Source organism: Lolium perenne, chromosome 4 (assembly GCF_019359855.2).
Source record: "Lolium perenne isolate Kyuss_39 chromosome 4, Kyuss_2.0, whole genome shotgun sequence".
Taxonomy (NCBI): Eukaryota; Viridiplantae; Streptophyta; class Magnoliopsida; order Poales; family Poaceae; genus Lolium; species Lolium perenne.
In genome coordinates, this window is record NC_067247.2 from 181,602,592 (window position 1) to 181,626,817 (window position 24,226).

The 24,226-nt window shown below is 40.1% G+C and overlaps 1 protein-coding gene across 2 annotated transcripts; it reads left to right on the forward strand.

Moving 5' to 3' along the window:
• The first annotated feature begins 12,915 nt into the window (after positions 1-12,915).
• Positions 12,916-23,602, forward strand: LOC127294489 (uncharacterized). 2 transcript variants are annotated; one of them, XM_051324318.1, is made up of 28 exons: positions 12,916-13,141; positions 13,220-13,340; positions 13,423-13,538; positions 14,862-14,978; positions 15,095-15,235; positions 15,391-15,832; positions 15,926-16,079; positions 16,766-16,887; positions 17,026-17,117; positions 17,210-17,468; positions 17,558-17,609; positions 18,103-18,251; positions 18,330-18,400; positions 18,491-18,664; positions 19,165-19,233; positions 19,382-19,486; positions 19,564-19,653; positions 20,320-20,395; positions 20,467-20,563; positions 20,651-20,720; positions 20,813-20,992; positions 21,750-21,872; positions 21,952-22,035; positions 22,118-22,302; positions 22,396-22,534; positions 22,614-22,673; positions 22,844-22,948; positions 23,031-23,602. In XM_051324318.1, the coding sequence occupies exons 1-28, from the start codon at positions 13,037-13,039 to the stop codon at positions 23,142-23,144; spliced, it is 3,612 nt and encodes a 1,203-aa protein (XP_051180278.1). In that variant the 5' UTR covers positions 12,916-13,036; the 3' UTR covers positions 23,145-23,602. The 2 variants fall into 2 exon arrangements, with proteins under 2 accessions (XP_051180278.1, XP_051180277.1); XM_051324317.2 differs by having other exon boundaries at positions 15,391-16,079.
• Positions 23,603-24,226: the final 624 nt, after the last annotated feature.

Here is a 24,226-nt window from a genome sequence, read left to right on the forward strand (position 1 = left end):
TCTCCATCGAGGCTAAGGGGCTGTACCGGTAGCTATGTGGTTAATCTCTCTCCCTATGTACTTCAATACAATGATCTCATGAGCTGCCTTACATGATTGAGATCCATATGATGATGCTTGTAATCTAGATGTCATTATGCTATTCAAGTGAATTTTACTTATGTGATCTCCGGAGACTCCTTGTCCCACGTGTGTAAAGGTGACAGTGTGTGCACCGCGTGGGTCTCTTAGGCTATATTTCACAGAATACTTATTCACCGTTATGAATAGCATAGTGAAGTGCTTATTTATATCCCTTTATGATTGCAATGTGCACTCTAGTGGTGTTATTAAAGTACTCTATTCCTCCTCCATGATGTAATGGTGACAGTGTGTGCATCATGTAGTACTTGGCGTAGTTTATGATTATGATCTCTTGTAGATTATGAAGTTAACTATTACTATGATGGTATTGATGTGATCTATTCCTCCTTTCATAGTATGAAGGTGACAGTGTGCATGCTATGTTAGTACTTGGTATAGTTGTGTTGATCTATCATGCACTCTAAGGTTATTTAAATATGAATATCGAATATTGTGGAGCTTGTTAACTCCGGCGTTGAGGGTTCTTGTAGCCCTACACAATTAGTGGTGTTCATCATCCAACAAGAGAGTGTAGAGTATAGCATTTATTTATTCTGTTATGTGATCAATGTTGAGAGTGTCCACTAGTGAAAGTATAATCCCTAGGCCTTGTTTCCAAATACTGCAATCATCGCTTGTTTACTGTTCTACTGCATCTGTACTGCCTGCAATATTCCCACCATCAACCACACGCTAGTTGTAGCAGCAAGCTATTTTCTGGTGCCGTTACTACTGCTCATATTCATTCATACCACCTGTATTTCACTATCTCTTCGCCTAACTAGTGCACCTATACATCTGACAAGTGTATTAGGTGTGTTGGGGACACAAGAGACTTCTTGCTTTGTGGTTGCAGGGTTGCATGAGAGGGATATCTTTGACCTCTTCCTCCCCTGAGTTCGATAAACCTTGGGTGATCCACTTAAGGGAAAACTTGCTGCTGTTCTACAAACCTCTGCTCTTGGAGGCCCAACACTGTCTATAGGAAAAGGAGTGTGCGTAGACATCAAGCTATTTTCTGGCGCCGTTGCCGGGGAGGAAAGGTAAAAGGTACTCACACTCCGGATCTCGGCTACTAAGCTATTTTCCGGCGCCGTTGTAAGTACTCGAAGCTATTTCCTTTAGATCCTGCAATTGCATCTTTTTGTTTCTTGTTTTACACTAGTTTGGCATAATGGAAAGCAACAGTGAGCTTTTAAAATTATTTCCTGAGTTAAGACATGGATGGTTTGATGCGAAAATTAAAAAACCCATGGAACATATTAGTATGAACACTTTGAACACCATTGTTGCTAATGATATGGAAAATTCTAAGCTTGGGGAAGCTGGTTTTGATGAGCATGATATTTTTAGTCCCCCAAGCATTGAGGAGAAAATTTACTTTGATGATACTTTGCCTCCTATTTATGATGATTATAATGATAGTGGTCTTTTGGTACCGCCTGTTATGGAGGATAAATTTGATTATGATTACAATATGCCTCCTATATTTGATGATGAGAATAATAATGATAGCTACTTTGTTGAATTTGCTCCCACTATTACTAATAAAATTGATTATGCTTATGTGGAGAGTAATAATTTTATACATATAGCTCATGATAAGAATGTTTCATTTGATAGTTATATTGTTGAGTTTGTTCATGATGCTACTGAAAATCTTTATGAGAGAGGAAAATATGGTTGTAGAAATTTTCATGTTACTAAAACACCTCTCTACATGCTAAAAATCTTGAAGCTGCACTTGTTTTATCTTTATATGCTTGTTGCATTATGCTTCATGAACTTGTTTACTTACAAGATTCCTTTTCATAGGAAGCATGTTAGGCTTAAATTTGTTTTGAATTTGCCTCTTGATGCTCTCTTTTGCTTCAAATACTATTTCTTGCGAGTGCATCATTAAAACTGCTGAGCCCATCTTAATGGCTATAAAGAAAGCACTTCTTGGGAGATAACCCATGTGTTTATTTTACTACAGCAATTTTGTTTTATATTTGTGTCTTGGAAGTTGATACTACTGTAGCAACCTCTCCTTATCTTTATTTTATTCCATTGTTGTGCCAAGTGAAGTCTTTGATAGAAAGGTTGATACTAGATTTGGATTCTTGTGAGAAACAGATTTGCATCACGTCACGAATTTGGGCAGGGTTCTCTGTAGGTAACTCAGAAAAATCTGCCAATTTACGTGCGTGATCCTCAGATATGTACGCAACTTTCATTCAATTTGAGCATTTTCATCTGAGCAAGTCTGGTGCCTCTTAAAAATTCGTCTTTACGGACTGTTTTGTTTTAACAGATTCTGCCTTTTATTTCGCATTGCCTCTTTTGCTATGTTGAATGGATTTCTTTGTTCCATTAACTTTCAGAAGCTTTGGGCAATGTCCAGAAGTGTTAAGAATGATTATGTCACCTCTGAACATGTGAATTTTGATTATGCACTAACCCTCTAATGAGTTGTTTTGAGTTTGGTGTGGAGGAAGTTTTCAAGGATCAAGAGAGGAGGATGATACAATATGATCAAGGAGAGTGAAAAGTCTAAGCTTGGGGATGCCCCGGTGGTTCATCCCTGCATATTTCAAGAAGACTCAAGCATCTAAGCTTGGGGATGCCCAAGGCATCCCCTTCTTCATCGACAAATTATCAGGTTCCTCCCTTGAAAGTATATTTTTATTCGGTCACATCTTATGTACTTTATTTGGAGCGTCTGTATGTTTTTGTTTGAATAAATGCTTGTGTGGGAGAGAGACACGCTCCGCTGGTTCATATGAACACATGTGTTCTTAGCTTTTAATGTTCATGGCGAAGGTTGAAACTGCTTCGTTAATTGTTATATGGTTGGAAACAGAAAATGCTACATGTGGTAAATGGTATAATGTCTTGAATAATGTGATACTTGGCAATTGTTGTGCTCATGTTTAAGCTCTTGCATCATATACTTTGCACCTATTAGTAAAGAAATACCTAGAGCTTGCTAAAATTTGGTTTGCATGATTGGTTTCTCTAAGGTCTAGATATTTTATGGTAAAGGTGTTTGAACAACAAGGAAGACAATGTAGAGTCTTATAATGCTTGCAATATGTTCTTATGTAGGTTTTGCTGTACTAGTTCATACTTGTGTTTGCTTCAAACAACCTTGCTAGCCTAAGCCTTGTATTGAGAGGGATTACTTCTCATGCATCCAAATCCTTGAGCCAATAACTATGCCACTTGTGTCCACCATACCTACCTACTACATGGTATTTCTCCGCCATTCCAAAGTAAATTGCTTGAGTGCTATCTTTAAACACTTCAAAAGTTATTACCTCTGATTTGTGTCAATGTTTTATAGCTCATGAGGAAGTATGTGGTGTTTATCTTTCAATCTTGTTGGGCAACTTTCACCAATGGATTAGTGGCTTCATCCGCTTATCCAATAACTTTGCAAAAAGAGCTGGCAATGGGATTCCCAGTCCCAATTAATTAACTTTCATGATTTTACAAAAAATAGACACTCCTCCATGGTATGTGATTGTTGGACGGCACCCGAGGATTCGGTTAGCCATGGCTTGAGAAAGCAAAGGTGGGGAGGAGTGTCATCTAAATAAAACTAAAATAAAAAGGCACTCCTTCATGGTATGAGATTGTTGGCAGGCACCCGAGGATTCGGTTAGCCATGGTTTGTGAAAGTAAAGGTTGGAAGGAGTGCCACCCAAAAATAAAAATGTTTCATGGGAGCCGCTCTTTGAAGGTTTGTCTGGCAAGGGGGTTAGAGTGCCCATTACCATTCGTTGACAACAACAAACACCTCTCAAAACTTTACTTTTATGCTCTCTTTATATTTTTCAAAATAAAAGCTCTAGCACAAACATAGCAATCAATGCTTCCCTCTGCGAAGGGCCTTTCTTTTACTTTAATGTTGAGTCAGTTTACCCACTTCTTTCCATCTTAGAGGCAAACACTTGTGTCAACTGTGCATTGATTCTTACATGCTTACTTATTGCACTTATTATTTTACTTTATGTTGACAATTATCCATGAGATATACATGTTACAAGTTGAAAGCAACCGCTGAAACTTAATCTTCCTTTGTGTTGCCTCAATGCCTTTACTATGAATTTATTGCTTTATGAGTTAACTCTTATGCAAGACTTATTGATGCTATGTCTTGAAAGTACTATTCATGAAAAGTCTTTGCTATATGATTCAGTTGTTTAATCATTGCCTTTACCATTGCTTAGAATCGCTGCATTCATCTCATATGCTTTACAATAGTATGATTAAGATCATGTTGGTAGCATGTCACTTCAGAAATTATCTTTGTTATCGTTTACCTACTCGAGGACGCGTAGGAACTAAGCTTGGGGATGCTGATACGTCTCCGACGTATCGATAATTTCTTATGTTCCATGCTTGTTTTATGACAATACCTACATGTTTTGTTCACACTTTATGATATTTTTATGCATTTTTCGGAACTAACCTATTGACGAGATGCCGAAGTGCCAGTTCCTGTTTTCTGCTGTTTTTGGTTTCAGAAATCCTAGTAAGGAAATATTCTCGGAATTGGACGAAATCAACGCCCAGAGTCTTAAAATTAGACGAAGCTTCCAGAACACCCGAGAGGAACCAGAGGGGGGCCACAGGGCCACCAGACACCAGGCTGGCGCGGCCAGGGGGTGGGCCGCGCCCCCCCTGTGGTGTCACCGCCTCGTCGACCCTCCGACTCCGCCTCTTCGCCTATTTAAAGGTCCCTAACCTAAATCTTCGATACGGAAAAGCCACGGTACGAGAAACCTTCCAGAGCCGCCACCATCGCGAAGCCAAGATCTGGGGACAGGAGTCTCTGTTCCGGCACGCCGCCGGGACGGGGAAGTGCCCCCGGAAGGCTTCTCCATCGACACCACCGCCATCTTCATCACCGCTGCTGTCTCCCATGAGGAGGGAGTAGTTCTCCATCGAGGCTAAGAGGCTGTACCGGTAGCTATGTGGTTAATCTCTCTCCCTATGTACTTCAATACAATGATCTCATGAGCTGCCTTACATGATTGAGATCCATATGATGATGCTTGTAATCTAGATGTCATTATGCTATTCAAGTGAATTTTACTTATGTGATCTCCGGAGACTCCTTGTCCCACGTGTGTAAAGGTGACAGTGTGTGCACCGTGTGGGTCTCTTAGGCTATATTTCACATAATACTTATTCACCGTTATGAATAGCATAGTGAAGTGCTTATTTATATCCCTTTATGATTGCAATGTGCTTTGTATCACTACTCTATGTGCTACTCTGGTGATGTTATTAAAGTACTCTATTCCTCCTCCATGATGTAATGGTGACAGTGTGTGCATCATGTAGTACTTGGCGTAGTTTATGATTATGATCTCTTGTAGATTATGAAGTTAACTATTACTATGATGGTATTGATGTGATCTCTCCTTTCATAGTATGAAGGTGACAGTGTGCATGCTATGTTAGTACTTGGTATAGTTGTGTTGATCTATCATGCACTCTAAGGTTATTTAAATATGAATATCGAATATTGTGGAGCTTGTTAACTCCGGCATTGAGGGTTCTTGTAGCCCTACACAATTAGTGGTGTTCATCATCCAACAAGAGAGTGTAGAGTATAGCATTTATTTATTTTGTTATGTGATCAATGTTGAGAGTGTCCACTAGTGAAAGTATAATCCCTAGGCCTTGTTTCCAAATACTGTAATCATCGCTTGTTTCTTTGTTCTATCGCATCATCTGTCTGCAATATTCCCACCATCAACCACACGCCAGTTGTAGCAGCAAGCTATTTTCTGGTGCCGTTACTACTGCTCATATTCATTCATACCACCTGTATTTCACTATCTCTTCGCCGAACTAGTGCACCTATACATCTGACAAGTGTATTAGGTGTGTTGGGGACACAAGAGACTTCTTGCTTTGTGGTTGCAGGGTTGCATGAGAGGGATATCTTTGACCTCTTTCTCCCTGAGTTCGATAAACCTTGGGTGATCCACTTAAGGGAAAACTTGCTGCTGTTCTACAAACCTCTGCTCTTGGAGGCCCAACACTGTCTACAGGAAAAGGAGTGTGCGTAGACATCAGTACTTTGCAAGGAGAGGAAGATGTGAGTCCGGCAAAGATGTCGGGAGATCTAAACTGACGACCGGAAAGATTAAACCGGTACCTTAGGATGTGGGAACCTGGCATGGTCCGTTGGATATAATCCACTGGACTATACCAGCTTCGGGGACTAATGTTGGGGGGATGACCCCCGGTATGCCAAAGGCATGCCAAACCGGATGGTTTGAGCCATCAAGATACCGGTTTAATGTTTATTCGGGAGCTCGAAGTTAAGCGTTGGGCTGCGTAAGTCTATACCGGTATCTCCAAGAGGGGTGTACCATTATAAGCTAAGAAGACACTAGAAGACCGGTATGGGGTGCAGTGTAGCACGTCGGCGAGACTGGTCAAAGATTCTCTCCAGAGCTAGAGGACGAAGATGAGCTAAGCAAAGTAGCTTTAAACGAAGCCCTGGCGCCAAAGAGGAAGGTGACGCCAAAAGCAACCGGAGGACGTCAGCCTCCCTGATTAAAGAGGATACCGGCGTCACCTATGATTAAAGTAACTTTGTAAAGTAGTTTGTCTGTTCAAAGATGCCATTAGGGTTTCCTAGGGTTTCTTCCCCTGTAAGCCACCCTCTCCTCTATATAAGGAGAGGGGGCACACCCCATCGCGGGCACGAGATGTATGTACGAGCTAAGTGTTGAGCTGTAGCCAGAAACCTGTAACCTCATAAGATCAATGAATAGAAAGATCTAGAGTAGAGTTCTTCCTTGTGTCTTTCTTCTTCTACCTCTGGCTTAGGCTTGGTTCTTGAGGAAAGCATTCGGAAGTTCATCCAATCTAATCAAAAACCCTCCCCCGAATCCTCTAGCGCCCATTCGGCCCCAACTTAAGCCATCCCATTGCATCTGCTCGTTCGCCACGATGACACATACCCGGTTTTTTCTTCCTCTTTTTCTTGCTCGATTCATCAATATCCATGTCATCCTCATTGTCATCTGCCATATCATCAGCTGCTTTCACCCTTCGGAACCTTGGAAATTTGCACACCGGGCATTCACGTAAATTGATGTAGGCATCACCACGGTACAATATGCAATCATTTTTACATGCATGTATTATCTGAACTTCCATTCCCAATGGACACACAATCCACTTAGCTTTGTAAAAATTGGCTGGCATGTGGTTTTCATCCGGAAGAAAAGTCTTGTAAGAATGTTAACAACTTGGTTACACTCATGTCTGACCATCCAAACTTTTGCTTCATATGCAGCAGTTCAACCACAGTAGCTAACTTTGTGTAGTGCAGCTTACATCCGTGGTACATTTGTTTCTTGGAGACTTCGATCATGCAATCATATTTATCATACATTTTCAGGTCCTCACTGTTTTTTCTTGAAACTCCCACAACATGTGACTCACACCGTCTTCTTGATCATAATGTGTTGTGTTCCCTTCCGAAGATGTAGGACTGTTCATCTGGTTTGTTTGACGAACCTCTTCTTCTTCTTCTCCTTCTCCTCCTCCTCCTCCTCCTCCTCCTCCTCCTCCTCCTCCTCCTGATTCTCCTCCTCCTCCTCATGAGCTAGCTACAGCTTGGGCTATTACCTGTGTTAGTTAAGTGGATCGTGATGCATTCTTACTAGTTTAGTGTTACTCTAGCTACCGATATATGGCTGCTGGTAAAGTTGTCTAGTTTATTTTGTTCAGAAAAAAACATGTGATGCGGCTGGCTGCTACTACCCTACCTTTACACTGCTTAGCTAATGTTGTGTGTCGACAACACAACAATTATGGTGGGGTGAGTTTGCTGCTTATTAAACAACACTACATGGACAGATACAATGTCAATTGCTTTGCCTTAGATGTAAGCTACTACTGCCTTTATTCCAACCGCACTCCCCTTGCTAGTAGCCAAATTTCTTTCCTCTACCGCATGTCTAAGACACCGATGCTTATCTCTATTTACTCTTTCTTTTGAGTAATGCCAAGTGTATTACTTGTTGGCTGCTAGTGTATGACATTGCAACCATGAGCTTCAATCTATGTGGGTTTTTATTCATCTTGACCATCCAATGTCAAGGGTGAATTACTAGATTTAAATATGTGGCATCTAAGAGGACTCTAGGTAGATTAGGGGGAAAACAACATTGTTGCCTTGTTGCCTATAGTAATGGATTATTTTAGTGTTTCTCTCTATCCATGGTTGCCTTCTTATTTGATGCCTCATGAACCAAACGTCCCATATTTGTTCCTAATGATGCCTATGAAGAGTACTTCTCCCTCTAATCATCATTTAGGGATTAAGACCAGTTCTCGATTTCCTTGTAGCTAGTTTCCAACACTAAAATGCCTCACAAAAATGTGAAGACAAACATTTTTAATATAACACAATTTATTTTGTCTATGTTGTTTATTTTGCAGGATGCAAGATAAGAAGATTGAGAAGATTTAGATTTAGGACTTCTTTTTTTTCTTTGTAAACTTGTTTTATTTCTAATATTGTATTACTTGTAATTGAATTTCTTTTATGGGAATAATAAAAGATGATTTAATAATTAAGGATGTAATAATTATTTTATTTCCTTATCTATTGTGAATTTGTATTTTCTATAAACTCAAATAATGCATTTTATGATTGTTTGGCATCCAAATTCAAATTGTTATTTGAATTTATGTCATTCATGTTTGGTTTGAACTCAAATTGTTTCCCTCCAAAACACAAGAATTTAACAAACGTCATGTCGAATGTTGGCGCACTCACGTGACGACCTAAACCAAGAGAACTTCAATCACTTTGACAGGTTTAAACAAAAGCGTGAAATTTTCCTGGATTTTTGATTTTTGATGCATAAATGCAATGCACACTCCTGTGTTCTCCTCTTTTGTAACCTCAAAACCTAAAATGTTACACTTCTATAGGTACGCATCAAATGGTCGCCGTTGCCATTGAAAATGGCTACCCGGCAAGACCATGTTGTCCTAAAGAGATTTGGAACAACCTGCTTCTCTTGCGGGAGGGGGTGTTGTCATGTCGGACACTGGCATCACACCAATGACTTCCAACTCTACATAGGCATGTTTCATAAGATCGTTTACGGCTTTCGTGTATGGGGAACGAGGTGAGTAAGTTGAGTGAGAGTTAGAGTCATGTGTGTGGAGCCAAGTAGTTAGTGGTGGTATTATGTAGCCAAAAAGTATTGTCCTTCCCAAGCTTCTCTCTTCCTCCCCTATCTCTTTCTCTCTTCCCCAAAATTTTACGTTGATATGTGAGAGATAGGGTCATAATAGATCACAAACCACCAATGTGAATGCTTGTTTACTTGCTTGCAGTGAGCCTCAAAACGAGGTCATGACGTTGGCATTTGTTGCGACATTGATTGTTCGCTCCGTAATTTTCATATTTCCCAAATTCGTTGGTGGTCTCCAGCAATTTAACAGCTTACTCGTCGGAAGTGATCTAGATTAATTTTTTTTTTGAGAAACACAGTACAAACGTAGACGCTCACATACACGCGCATACACTCACCCCTATGAATGCACACACGCACACCCTACCCCTATGAGCACCTCCGGAAGACTGAGCCGGCGGATTGGATCTTGAAATTGACGAAGTCACCACAGGCGCCTCGCTGTCGACGGGAACGTCGCCTCCCACTGAATGAATATACCGCCTTTTATGAGACACACATATGTCAAACCTGGGGTTTGAACTCTGGTGGGCTGGGGATACAACCATCCTCCTAACCACCCAACCTCAGGTTGGTTCTCTCCTAGATTAATTTGTTGTGGTGGTTTGCTCAATATTTGTTTCATGCTAGTGCAATAAATTGGCACACATTTTCTTCTGTCTTTACAAATACTAGCAAATGCAGGCACGGAGGCACGCCGCGCCCTCAAAGTAACCTAGAGTTGAAGAATATAACACATCCATGTTTAATATTATGCCGATGTCCAAGTTGATACAAAGAAGGAATAACATGAAAAAACATTCAAAGATGAATCTACTATTGTTTTGCACGGCACGAAAGTATCACCCCTGATACATTACATGGATCACCGAGAGGTAGACACTAATGGGATAGTGACCACAGACTACATAACACACATATATAAAGAATCCATAGATTAAGGCACACATGCAACAAACTAAACATTAACAACATAGCAGATCACTATGCCCAGGCAGTGCTCTGATTATTCCTCCCTCTTGCACATTTTTTTTTTGAGAAAACGCAAAGAAATCTTTACATTTCATTTCATTGAAAAGATAGAGTTGTTACACGCCTCCTAAGAGGTTTACACCGAAGGAATGTTACAGAAACTGAAATCAATGAACATCCCAGGTTGTAGGCAAAACATATTTGAGCCCCTTCGCTCCTGCCGTGGCCCATGATCTTGCTTCTTCTTTGATCTTGGCACACTGGTCACGGATGGAGGGCACCTCTCCTTCGAAGACACGGGCATTGCACTGTTTCCAGATCATCCAGGGCACCAACATCGTCGCGGATGCCAGTCCCTCTTGCACAATGGCAGGCTGACTTCATGGCTGATGTATGTTCTGCATCTTCTACCTAGGGTCAGTGGTTTCTTCTCCCAAAGGCTCTGGTTCTTCGTCAGTGGTGTCATCCAGGTCTGAGCAGTCGAGGTCCTTGAGCATTAACCCTCCTCCATTTTTTTCCTCTGACTCGATTTAATCTTTGATTGCACGTTGATGTGCATCTCTTAATCTTCCTTGGCCTTAGGTGGCAATGCCTCTAGTTCAGTGGGAGCTACATGCTTGGTGCTTCCCTCTTCTTGCCCATAGGCACCATAATTTGTGAACGGAAAATGTAAATCACAAATACAGTAGCAGGCTATGTAGATCCAATATATTTTTGAAGATGCAACTCGAGTTTTTTCTGTATTCTAGTATGAACAATATAAGACAGCGGATGAACAAATCCTATGAACCAAGGAGGAAACTTATATCAGCGGAGATGAATTAGCTCCAATCTTGTGGCATGCATATATAACTTCCTGAAGTTTGGAGAGCATAGTGTGCCCTCATGATTCAAATATAGAAAATTTGTAAGTGTGAAGGCACAATGAACAGACATGAGACATCTAACAGAGGAACCTTCCTAATTTACTTGCATTATGCTATAGGAAAATCTCATCATCGTCAGTTAATATTGAATTGAATTTGCACAAATTAGCAAGCTTTCCATCTTAAAAGCAAACCTAGAATTTTGAATGAGAATTAAAGCACATAAAACTATTTATTTAGCTTAGGCTGACCATCAGGCTATGCAAAACCGATGCATATTGACCAAAACAGATACTCCCTCGAAGCAACATCCTACTAAATTATTTATTACAAAGTTACGATAACACGCAGTTAAAACAGAACTAAATTGTCACATTCATGAAACTCCATCTATGTCACAGTGGCAGAGATATTAAACATATCATCCGAAAATATTTTTTAAAAGATTTGATAACACAAAGTTAGAGCGGAACTAAATAATTGTCACAATCCTGAAACTACATCTAGTCATACTGGCAGGGATATTAAATTCTTATGAACATATGCCTCAATTAAACTGTCATGAACATATGGCTCAATTGAAACGTCAAGACCCAGACAATTGCCCCATCAAACAACTTAAACCACTCGTTTTCATTATCTACTTAAACTCCGAGCCTGCCATGCATCCTTAAAAGTAGTACTGTAAAGAACACCATCTTTAAAACAAGTGGCACATGTAACCACCATAAGTAGCATTGGAAAAAAAAACAGCTCACCACTCCCAGGATGAACATGATAAATCCTACCAATCTTATTACCAAGCTTCCTTGGACGCTTTCTCCTCCTCCACACCTTGACTGGAAACACACACTATCTGGAGACAAAATTCAGATAACACTCACTCAACACTCTGTTTTGTTAGACAAAAGAAGAGGAATTCAACGATTACAGAGGAGTGTCTCAGCCAAACCACGAATAGTGGCAACGGGGGATAAGCCCTAGTACAAGAACGATAAGGAAACCCTAGGTAATCCTGGCCAATATAGCAAGAAAGATAGACCACGGGACAAAGTACAGAATTGTTGAGGTGATAAGAACATTGTTGCAAAATAAAAAGTACCGAGAATACGAATAGCACTAATGGTTGGAGATCAATTGAAAAAAGAGAACATAATTAAGCAATTGACAAAAAAAAAAGAATATGAGTTCCTTCAGTGAAAAGATACTACGCCTGCCTTTATTTCCAGTTTTCTGCGTTTTAGCTCTTTCAAGTATCATCGGAAGCGAAGCGTGGACAATGTGCGGTAAATCGCGCGCTAAAGTAGCGTTTCCGTTCGTTTCTCTTGATGTGTTTCGGTTGCATATCGGTATCCACAAAAAGTAGGCTTCATCTTATTGGAGAAGAGGGTAGCTATAGCGCTCTCCTGAGGTCGGACTCGAAGGTGAGTATCAAATTTATTGGTATCTCCCGTTTTATCGCATAGATGTGAAGTGACTCACAAGTAATAACGTAGATAGGTGGAGTTCTCCGATCCGAATTAGATGCGTGGGCCGACATTAACGACCGCCTCCCAAAAGCTAACACCACGAATACGAGGACGGCAAGGCATGGTATTTACACACGTGTCCTAGTCGAAAACGTTCATCGTGTCGTTATAAATCGGCACAAATCCACGCGGCATCACACATCACCAAGATAAAAAGGATCGAAATCTTATTATAATAACAAAAGAGAATTTCCAAACAAAAGAAAAACCATCCATTTCCGACGTACGAATCCGAAGCCGAAAAATTTCCTCTCGAGAGGAGACGAGAGGAGAGGAGGAGAGAAACCCTCGCCACGCCTCCGGCGAACCCGACGCGATGGTGGAGACTCGCCGGAGCTCCGCCGCCAAGCGACCGGCCTCCACGTCCACGTCCCCGTCACCTTCCCCCTCCGCATCCGCCCCTCCCCCGAAGCGCCCCAAGGTGAGGCCCCTCTCCCCGTGCGAATCGGACAGGAATCTTGCGCCCGATTTGATCGATCTGAACCGTGTCCACCACCAGGCGGAACCTCCGGCGTCGCCCACGTCGTCTGCGCCCGGGAGGGCCGAAGAGGACTCGGTGACGGCCGCGGCCACGGGGAGCGCCGGCTTGGCGGACGACGCCTTGACACCCGCGAATAAAGGTTCTTTGATTCTTTGGGATCCTGGGGTTTTGTACGATGAATCTGGGATCGACTTCTTAGGTTCTTTGATTCGTTGGTGCAGATCAAGGAGCGGATAAGCGGGCGGCCACAGCTGCGGAGAGCTCGCGCAGGAGGAAGGAGACGGTGCCGCAGCAGCACGTGGCGCCATGGGCCAAACTGCTCTCGCAGTGCTCACAGGTGAGTGGATTCCTGTTGGTTTGCATGTTGCTGCAATCCAGGTTTAATTTCGCTTGCAGTTTTTAGATTCCGGGCTAAGCCAAGAATCGATCTTTAAGATGTGTAGGATTCTGTAGGGCAGTTTTCAGTATTTTTGTAGCCTGTCTGGAGGGTTTTGTGGGGTATATTACTATGTCATGTAGAACCTTTTTTTATTTGCGCGTTTCGAACAGACATGAATAGTAAAACTGTAGGATTATTGCCTTACCTCAATCCTACAGGATTTCTTTGTGCCATAGGAATTTTCGGAAGAGGTAGGAATCAATAGAATTTATCTGTGGAACAGGGTGCATAGGAACTCATACAACAAATTCCTATGGATTACAATTGAAACGAATCAGAATACCAGCACAGGAAGAATTTAAGAGCTACAGCCTTCGAATTCCTACGAAAATCCTTAGAATCAAAGATGCCCTTGGATCTTGATAGTGATTAGAGCTCAGAGTTGATCCAAGGGCTACTGCCTTAATTTAATGTTTAGTTCCAGTTAAATTGTAGAGCCTTTTATCTTTTTATTTTTGATGGAACCAGGACATTGGATTTATCACACATAGATGTTTATGTTAACAGCTTTCTCGATCGGCAGTAGAGTTATAAGGATGCATGCGGGAATAATTTTTCAGCAATCATATTCTAACTAGCTTAAGATATTCTCTCGAGCAACTGTCTCAGCTTTGCACTTGGTGTTTAGTTTTTTTCTTCTAGTACTCATCTTAGTTGTGTTGGATAGAGGTCCTTACCTGGCATCTTAGTTATATCATCCAAATCGCAATGGATCTTAGGAGGCTTTGACTTACCTGTGACGAAGATTTGAAGTTAAAGCTAGAAAGTACAATATAACATGTTCAATTTATTATCCTTTTATGTGGTTGGCTGCTGAGCTTTTTTTCTTAAAGTCAACTGTAGAGAGAATAAATATTCAGTTTGATCCTAGGTAATAGCCTAGTAGGCACTGTAAAAGCATATGAATTATAGGGTTGATACAAGGTACATTGTATGTTGGAAATCCCAAGTCTTAGGTAATTATTAGCTAGGTTATATGGGCTTCTCCCTACTTATGCAATGAGGCCTGTTTTATGCTGATATTACAAATCATTGCAATTGATGTTGCCAAGATGTCACATTACGGATTCTGGAAGGCAGAAGTCGTAATGTTCCTGTTGATCTGTGTGGGTTGAACTATGTCTTGCAGTGACCTTGACTTCATCTTTTTTTTTAATCTTGTTATTAATGCATGGAGTATACTGTTATACCGTACTAATATTAAAGTTTTGCATGAACCAGAGTCCTCACATTTCTATCACTGTCCCTCAATTTTGTGTCGGCCATAGCAAAAGATGTAATTTATTGTTGAAAGACCAATCTGTCAGCAAAGTACTTTGCAAGTTGATGCACACTGAGGTACAACCTTGTATTTTCTGGCTCAGTTTTGTGATGTGAGGATTGAAGGAGAACTGTTAGTTTCTTGCTGATGTAGTGATGTATATAATTATCGGCCTTTGATGTTTTTTATTCAGCAAGGAGGTCCGTGCGAGTTAGAAGTTACAGGCGACAAGGGCGTTGTCCTATTAAACGGAAGGGCTGTAAGTCCAGGCGTGAAACTTCCCCTTGCAGGAGGGGATGAACTTGTATTCAGTTCATGCGGCAAACATGCTTACGTATCCTACTATCGTTCCTGTTCATGCAATCATGCAGTTTCCGTCCATCAACTTCCATCCAACTTTTTCCTTATTAGTCTAAATGTGTTCACTTCAGGGATAGCAAAGCTTTATTAGATCTGTTTCCTTCGTTTGTTTCCTTAACGTACATGCAGATTTTTCAGCATCCTTTGAATGATAAAGTTTCTAAAGTGGTGCCATCATCTGCTATCAGCCTTTTAGAACCTCCATCTGCTGGTGTAAAGCATATCCATATGGAGAACCGAACAGAAGTTACTTCAGCTGTTGCAGGGACAGAGATATTAGCATCTGTGTCTAATCAATCGAAGGACCTACCAGGAGTGCCGCCTGCATCAGCTGGGGAGGACAATCAGAGACTAGTGCAACCTATTGCATCATCTGCTTCTGATAAATCAAAAGGGCGCTGCATCAGCCCTGATAAGGAATGCGAGAATGGTGAAAATACTAATGAGGCTAATTCTAACATTGAAGATTCTCCAATGGACGTTTCTGCAACTCCCATTTCTCCCGATGCTGTTGTGAACGACAGCAATCGACAAACTGGCTTTGGCTCTGATGCTCATCTTGATGAAATCGGTAAGATTGCAACTTATAAGATAAGGCCAGTTCTGAGGATGATTGCAGGGTCAACTGTATCCGAGTTCGATTTGACTGGTGATCTTTTTAAAGCTCTTGAAGATCAGAGGGATCTCATCACGGATCTTAACACTTCAGCCAGTTTACCACCGAGCAGATGTCAAGCCTTTAAGGACGGGATGAAGCAAGGAATTATTAGTCCAAGTGATATTGAAGTTACATTTGAGAATTTTCCTTACTACCTCAGGTGATGCTTGGACTTAACATTCTTTTGATTTGCTTGCCCTCTATTCTGTATTTTGTAGCTCCTGCATATGATGGGTACCTGCATACAATTTGTTCTTTGCATGCTAGAGTAGATAATAAGAAAACTAAGGTTGTCCCTCCTTAATTAGGGCTTGTTTGATTCATGGGATAGGAAAAGTGAAGGTATAGGTAAAATGGAGGATTGCTATGACCTGCTCCCTTGAATCCTATGGGAAAAAAATCTATGGGAATCAGTAGTTCGGTACAACTAGTTGTTTGATGGCAGCATAGGAAAGCCATAGGAAATTTCTATAGAGATTGAGTGCATAGCATAGTTGTCATAGACACATAGGATTTTTTCCAAGAGGTCTAGTATAGGAAAGCAATCCATAGGAATTTTGGAGGGTTCAATCCTTTGAAACAAACAGCCTCTATAGGAAAAAATCCTACAAAATTCCTTTGAAGCTAACAAGCCCTTATTTTTTGATGCTGTCCAGAAAAAGTACACATTTAGTCCTGCATGACTTGTTCATAGTGTTCGTTAGGTAATGGGCGTAGATTAGGTTGCATTTTTTAGGTTAAGTAGGTGCCCTTGGAGTGAAGCATGTTGTTGTTTATTGTTTGTCAGCCGTCACACATTTATATAATTATATATTATATATATTTACAAAACTTTTTCTCATGCAGCGAGAATACAAAGAATGTGCTCTTGTCATGTTCATTCCTACACTTGGAAAAGAAGGAGTTTATTAAACAGTTTTCCGAGATTTCATCAATAAACCAGCGAATTTTATTATCTGGTCCAGCAGGTAAACTTTGTTTAGTTAGTGTTGTTTGTGTTAAGTAAAATTTAGAACCTTGAAGTATGTTAGTGCACATGTTTGGTTGGTAATTATCCCGCTCTCTTTCCGTATCCATCTAATTTGTCTAATGCAAACATGCATCAGGTTCTGAGATTTATCAGGAAACATTGATAAAGGCACTTGCCAAACATTTCGGTGCTAGACTACTTGTTGTCGATTCACTCCTGTTGCCTGGGGTAAGTTCTCCTATGGTCACACTCACAAGTTTGAGAAAACCTTGAAGACCGATTGTTCTCAATAATTTTATTTGAAACAAAAATATATGTAGGTGCCTTCAAAGGACCCAGAAACCCAGAAAGATGTTGTCAAGACTGATAAATCAGGGGACAGGGCGTTCGTAGAGAAATTGACAATTCTTCATAAGCACCGTCCTTCCTTGGCAGACACCATGCACTTTAGGAGACCTGTTGCACCAGCTTCCAGTGTGAACGCTGATATTGTGGGCACATCCACTCTACATTCTGCTGCAACTTTGCCCAAACAAGAATCCTCAACAGCTACGTCGAAGGGCTATACTTTTAGAGAAGGTTCGGTAGCAACTGAGTGTTATTTAATAAATATTTCTAGTTCAACCATGTTTTTCTTAGAAATAATTGCACTGTCACATCTTCTGTAGGGGAGAGGGTGAGGTACGTGGGTCCAGCTCAGCCACCTGCAGCAATTCCTAGGTACCTCCTTTATTATCATCAAAATCCTGTTGCTTAGATTTCTTAATTTTTGTCAAGAACTTCGTTTGGTTTAAGCGATATCTGTGGAATTGATTTTAGAATGTTTGGGTGGTATGAGAGGTGACGGAGTCGCTCCTATATTTAGTGAAGATAACACTAGAAATATGGAGTTCATGGGTGGACAGTCACATTTACCTGTTGAAATGTATGGTGTAGGCCTGTCGTACAGGCACATACAGCAACGGGACAGAGGATCTCCTCTCAATAAAAGCATTTCAATCGTACCTTCAAATACTTTGTTTACTTGGAACAGTAGAAATAGGAATTGGCAACATGCAATCTGGATTTTCAATAGCGCACAATCCAGTGGGGATTATCTTATGTTGCTATAATGCCAGCTCAGATTTAGCTTGATAACAACATATCCTTTTGTCCTGATGGGACCAATTTCCCCTTGTATGATTTGTTGATAAATCTCCTGATTGGTCTTCAGGGGCCCCAGCTATGGTTATCGAGGCAGAGTGATGCTTGCTTTTGAAGAAAATGGATCATCTAAGATTGGAGTCCGATTTGATAAGCAGATCCCTGATGGTAATGATCTTGGTGGTTTGTGCGAGGAAGATCATGGCTTCTTCTGCTCTGGTTAGCTAAAAATTCTGCATCCCACATGTTCAATAGTTCTTGCAGATTGTTATTTATTCTGACTGTTTTTCCCCGCAGCTGAATTACTTCGCCCAGACTGTTCTGGTGGCGAAGAAGTTGAGAGGCTAGCTATGACCGAATTAATTGAGGTACTGCATCTTCCTTGGAGTTGGAAATTCTGCAAACATTAATCAGCCTCAAGTTATAATACTGATACGATTATTTTCCTTGCCTGTCAGGTCATCTCAGAAGAAAGCAAAAACAGCTCTCTGATAGTGTTACTAAAGGATATCGAGAAATCATTTACTGGAATTACAGAATCATTTTCATCTTTAAAGAGCAAACTTGAATTGCTTCCACCTGGCGTTCTTATCATAGGATCACACACCCAGATGGACAGCCGTAAAGAGAAGGTACATACTACCTTCATCACAAAGCTTAAGGCTTATATTATTTTGATTTGAGAAAGTCAAACTATGTCAAGTTTGACTAAGTTTTTACCAAAAATTATTAACACGCAAAATACAAAATCAATATCATTAGATAGATAATGAAATATATTTTCATATGGTATCTACAAAATATCATATTTGTTGATAGATTGTTCTAAAAGTTTGGTCAAACTTTACTTGGTTCGACTTTAAGAAAAAAAAAGCCTTTAGCTTTGGAATGGAAGGTAGTATATTATTTTCGAGATATCACTCAAATTTGGAGTGTTGAGTTCCCATGGTAGTGTGACTTGTCGTATGTCTTAGAATTGGCACGAGCTATGTGATATTGCAAACTGGCATTAGATAGTAATATTTCTAATGTGTTGAACTGATTGAAGAACTGTTTCCTTATTTGATTCTTATTGGCGATCTCTCAAGGGCTATCAAATTTTGCTAAGATGGTGCTATAATCTGTCTTGTAGGCACATCCTGGAGGATTTCTTTTTACAAAGTTCGCTAGTAGCAGCCAGACGCTATTTGACCTTTTCCCGGTAACTTGCACTTGATTTGTTCATATTATTTTTTGTTTAGTGTTTTCAAATGCATATAGTTTTTTACTAGTCCTATGAATACATGGCTCTGGTGTCTCCCATCTGTTTCGCTGTGTTGTAATGCATTATTATATTGATATAAATGCAGGATAGCTTTGGTAGCCGGTTGCACGAAAGGAACAAAGAAAGCCCGAAAGCAATGAAACATCTAAATAAACTTTTTCCTAACAAAATTTCTATCCAGCTTCCACAGGTAACGATATCCCTTGTTACACTCATTTAAGTGTGGTTCATAAGTATGCTGTCTAACCTTAAGAATAAAATTTTCAGGATGAAGCACTGCTAACCAGTTGGAAGCAACAATTGGATCTTGACGTTGAAACCCTTAAAGCAAAATCCAACATCAGTAGCATTCGTACGGTAAGTTGAACAACAGGAAATACAAGTTTATAGTTATCGCTTGGAAATTTGTGTTTTCCTGTTTTAAAATGTATATGGTCATCATTTATGGTTGCTAGTATTTGTTCCAACCTGCTTTGTGCTGCTACATAAGTTCTTTTTTTTTGACTGTTTGAGTTGTCTATACCTCCTGTCATCGTAATTTGTAACTATAAGAGTAAATATGTCGTCTTAATTTATTTCAACAGTCCTGCAATATTTTCTCAAGAGGTTCGTTTCGTACTACATTGTTTGTTGCATGTTATGTATTCATGCAGTTACAAATATTTTCATGTCCATATTCTCCTGCTGACTATAATAGCTTTACTCTTATCAACTATTTTCCTTCCCAATTTAGAATGGGTATCTATGTTAGTTAGTCAGCAAGAGGTTGTAAGAAGAGACTTGAGGGATTGGAATGTACCTAGAGATTTGGCTCTTGATAGGACTGTGCATGGAAATCATCATTCATGTGCCGGAATTTTAGTTTACACGTTCTTTGTTTTGTTTTGTTCTCTCTCTCTCTCTCTCTCTCTCTCTCTCCCCCCTGTTTTGGTTTTCCATATCTAGCCTACCCCAACTTGCTTGGGAAAAAGGCTTTAATCTTGTTGTTGTATCTATGTGGTTGCTCATTGTTCTGTAATGCAGTTTCTGAGTCGCAGTGCAATCGAATGCAATGACCTTGAAGAATTATTCATCAAAGATCAGTCGCTTACTAATGAAAGTGAGTATTTTTTTATCTTTGCAATTTATCATTAGAATTTTGAACTAAAGTGTTTGTTGCTTGAAACTTAGGTGTTGACAAGATTGTCGGCTATGCTGTCAGTTATCATCTTAAGAACAATGAAGTCGAAACCTCCAAGGATGGTAAACTTGTTCTCACGAGCGAAAGGTAGTCATGCAGTTGCCAGTTTCCTTGTTCCTCTGTTTGCTTTCAGTCTTCTCTCTGGAGAGCTAACTTACTACTTATGATTTACAGCCTTAAGCATGGGCTCGACATGCTGCAGAGCATGCATAGTGATAATAAGAGCTCAAAAAAATCGTTGAAGGTACTTCTCTCGCACATATCAAACATTCTTTGTGATTTCCCAAGACTGAATGTTTTTCAGTATATATTTCTGAGTTACTTTCTTTTTCTTAGGATGTTGCCACAGAGAATGAGTTTGAGAAAAGGCTTTTGGCAGATGTTATACCACCGAATGATATTGGAGTCACCTTTGATGATATTGGAGCCTTGGAAAATGTGAAGGAAACATTGAAGGAATTGGTGATGCTCCCACTCCAGAGGCCTGAATTGTTCTGCAAAGGGCAGTTAACAAAGGTAACAACAAAAGGCTGTAGTATGCACATGGGGACTTAAGATTATTTTAACCGCAGATTGCACATCATGATTGAGATATTTAATACCTCTTTGTTTCATATTTTCTTCAATAATATTAGACCATCAGTACTGAAAGGTTCAAAATCGGTGAGGCCTGAATTGTTCTGCAAAGGGCAGTTAACAAAGGTAGTAACAAAAGGCTGTAGTATGCACATGGGGACTTAAGATTTTTTTAACCGCAGGTTGCACATCATGATTGAGATATTTAATACTTCTTTGTTTCCTATTTCCTACAACAATATTAGACCATCAGTACTGAAAGGTTCAAAATCGGTAATAATTACATGCAAACAGAAGTGAGATCAGTTCGCCTGTTTAGGGCTCTCACCCTTGAGCTCATCTGAATGCATGATTGCCCTAGGTATCGCAGTATTATTTCTGTAAGTATTTTGTTTTTGAAAATCCTAAAATTAAGTGAAAAATATTTTGAAGGAAATGTGGTCTGTTATAGACTAGCTGGGTTTAACTCGATCGGTAGAGAAATAAAAATAAGCTGTACCTTTTGCGTTGAACGTTTTGGCCATAAATTTGGACATGGGAGTTTCCAGATTCTGAGAAATATTAAATATTTGGGGGTTTACCAGTAATTTGTGACCTGTTTGGTATTAAATTTGGAAGAATATGTCTACTGCCTAAATTTGCTGCTGTAGTTAAGTCAAGATCTTAGAAGTGCCTCCTCTGAATCCATTGGTTGCAGCCTTGCAAGGGAATATTGCTTTTTGGGCCTCCTGGCACTGGGAAAACGATGCTTGCTAAAGCGGTAGCAACCGAAGCAGGTGCTAACTTCATCAACATATCAATGTCAAGCATTACATCGAAGGTATGGTTTCTTCTAAAAAGCAATTGGTGAGGTAAGTTGTGTGATTCTTGAGGCTAAATGATATTTTGTCTACTTTCAGTGGTTTGGCGAAGGAGAGAAATATGTAAAGGCTGTATTTTCGTTAGCAAGTAAAATATCTCCCAGTGTTATTTTTATCGATGAGGTATGGAGAGTATACATTACTTTTTTAGCATGTTGATTATCTGGCTATTTATGCAGTCTAATAAGTGTATATCTTTGGACAGGTTGACAGTATGTTAGGAAGGAGAGAAAATCCAGGGGAACATGAAGCCATGCGCAAGATGAAAAATGAATTTATGGTAAATTGGGATGGGTTGCGCACTAAAGATAAGGAGCGGGTACTGGTTCTTGGTGCCACAAATAGACCTTTTGACCTGGATGAGGCTGTCATTAGGAGGTTCCCCCGCAGGTAGCAACCAGTTTCACGCCTTGTATTGTGATAATCTAACTGCCGACAATTGGTTTCTAACCATTCGATCGTTAATTATTATCAATATTGTAGGCTAATGGTAAACTTGCCTGACGCAACAAATAGAGAGAAAATTTTGAAAGTAATTTTAGCAAAAGAAGAGTTGGGACAAGATACTGATCTGGATTCACTTGCCAATATGACTGATGGATATTCAGGAAGTGACCTGAAGGTATGTTTGATATTTATTTGTATGCTTATAAGCATCAACAGTGACTGAAGAAGTTTAACTGATCTTTTTGTGTTTTCAGAATCTATGTGTAACTGCGGCGCACTTCCCCATTCGAGAAATCCTAGAGAAGGAAAAGAAGGTAGGATGCAGCATGACCTTTTTCTTTATTTTCGGCCTGCTTGTGTCATGTATTGAAACAAATGACCTTGATAAAAGGCTATTTGGTTTGCATCGTCGTAGATAAAATTATATTGCGGGTATCCATTGGGAATAGTTTTATTTATTGAAGCGACTGTTTCCTCTATGCAGGAGAAGAATGTAGCAAAAGCAGAAGGCAGGCCTGAGCCTGCATTGCACGGAAGCGAGGACGTCCGTCCTCTTAGTTTAGATGACTTCAAATCTGCCCATGAGCAGGTGGGCGCAATAACCCATTCATCTCACCTGGTCCCTGTTTTATTTCTTCATGATGATAACATAATTTGTTTCTTTACCGTAGGTTTGTGCGAGTGTGTCATCTGATTCGGCAAACATGAATGAGCTCGTTCAATGGAACGAGCTCTATGGTGAAGGCGGTTCGAGGAAGAAGAAAGCACTGAGCTACTTCATGTGAGAGCAAGAATAAAATCGAAACTAGAACCTCCGCCACATTGTACAGTTGCTATACTACCCCTCGGCAATAGCATCCTGGCGACAACTTGTCCGGCCAAAACCAGTTGGGTTTTTCCTCCTCTCCCTTCAGGAGCAGCGGCCGGCCTACAACCCCCCTCCCATGTAATTAGAATTGTGCACCGAGTCTGGGTTACTTATCAGCTTCTGTTTGTGCTCCCAAGTTAAGATTAACTTGAAATCACCATTGCGCCCCAACATCTCTTCATGACCTGTTTGCAGCCATTTGTTGGGCGGCTTGGCTCTAGGCCTGTGTACCTATGTACATGCTATATGAAGGGACATGGAATAAGAATATTTTCCTGTTTTCTATAGTATGATGGTTCTTGCTGACAACATCTCTTCATGACCTATATAAATGAAGGGACATGGAATAAGAATATTTTACTGTTTTCTATAGTATGATGGCTCTTGTTCACAGGATCTTATGAACTGTTAAATGACGTCTTTTTTCTTATAGAATAATGGCATGTTTCTGTCTTCAGATCATTTGTGAGTCTGTGAGACGACACATAAACATATTAAGTCTCATATAGGTGACAGGGTGTTTCTACACCCGGGTGCATATGCACCCTTTATTTAAAATGCATATTAAACATATTTTAAAATGTTAGAAAAATACAAATAAAAATTCCCCGTGTATACCTTGACATATTACATGCTTACAAAGTTGTTTCAGCAAAAACCGATATGTTTCGTGCCTTGTGCAAAAAAGACAAATCTTTGGTGCTAAAATAGTCTATTTTTTGAGGCATTATTTGTTTTTTTTACACAGAGTAGAAAAATTGTTGGTTTTATGTGAAACTTTACGTACACACATAGAACATGTCCCTCTATATGCTAATTTTTTTTACTAAATTTTTTATGTTTTGGAAATATGTTTTATACATACCAGGTGCATATGCACCCGGGATCAGATTTGGTTTTCCGGTTAAGTTAGTGCCCTTGTACTGAAGGATTTTGTCGTTTATTGTTCTGTCACACACTTATGTCATTATATATATTTATCAATGTTTTTCTCACGCA

Bases quoted from the DNA above. Each gene is read 5' to 3' on its own strand.
- LOC127294489 (XM_051324317.2), top strand. From the start codon at position 13,037: ATGGTGGAGACTCGCCGGAGCTCCGCCGCCAAGCGACCGGCCTCCACG. The intron at 13,341-13,422 runs GTTCTTTGATTC...TCGTTGGTGCAG, and splicing joins CTTGACACCCGCGAATAAAG to ATCAAGGAGCGGATAAGCGG. The intron at 20,396-20,466 runs GTGAGTATTTTT...CTTGAAACTTAG, and splicing joins TCAGTCGCTTACTAATGAAA to GTGTTGACAAGATTGTCGGC.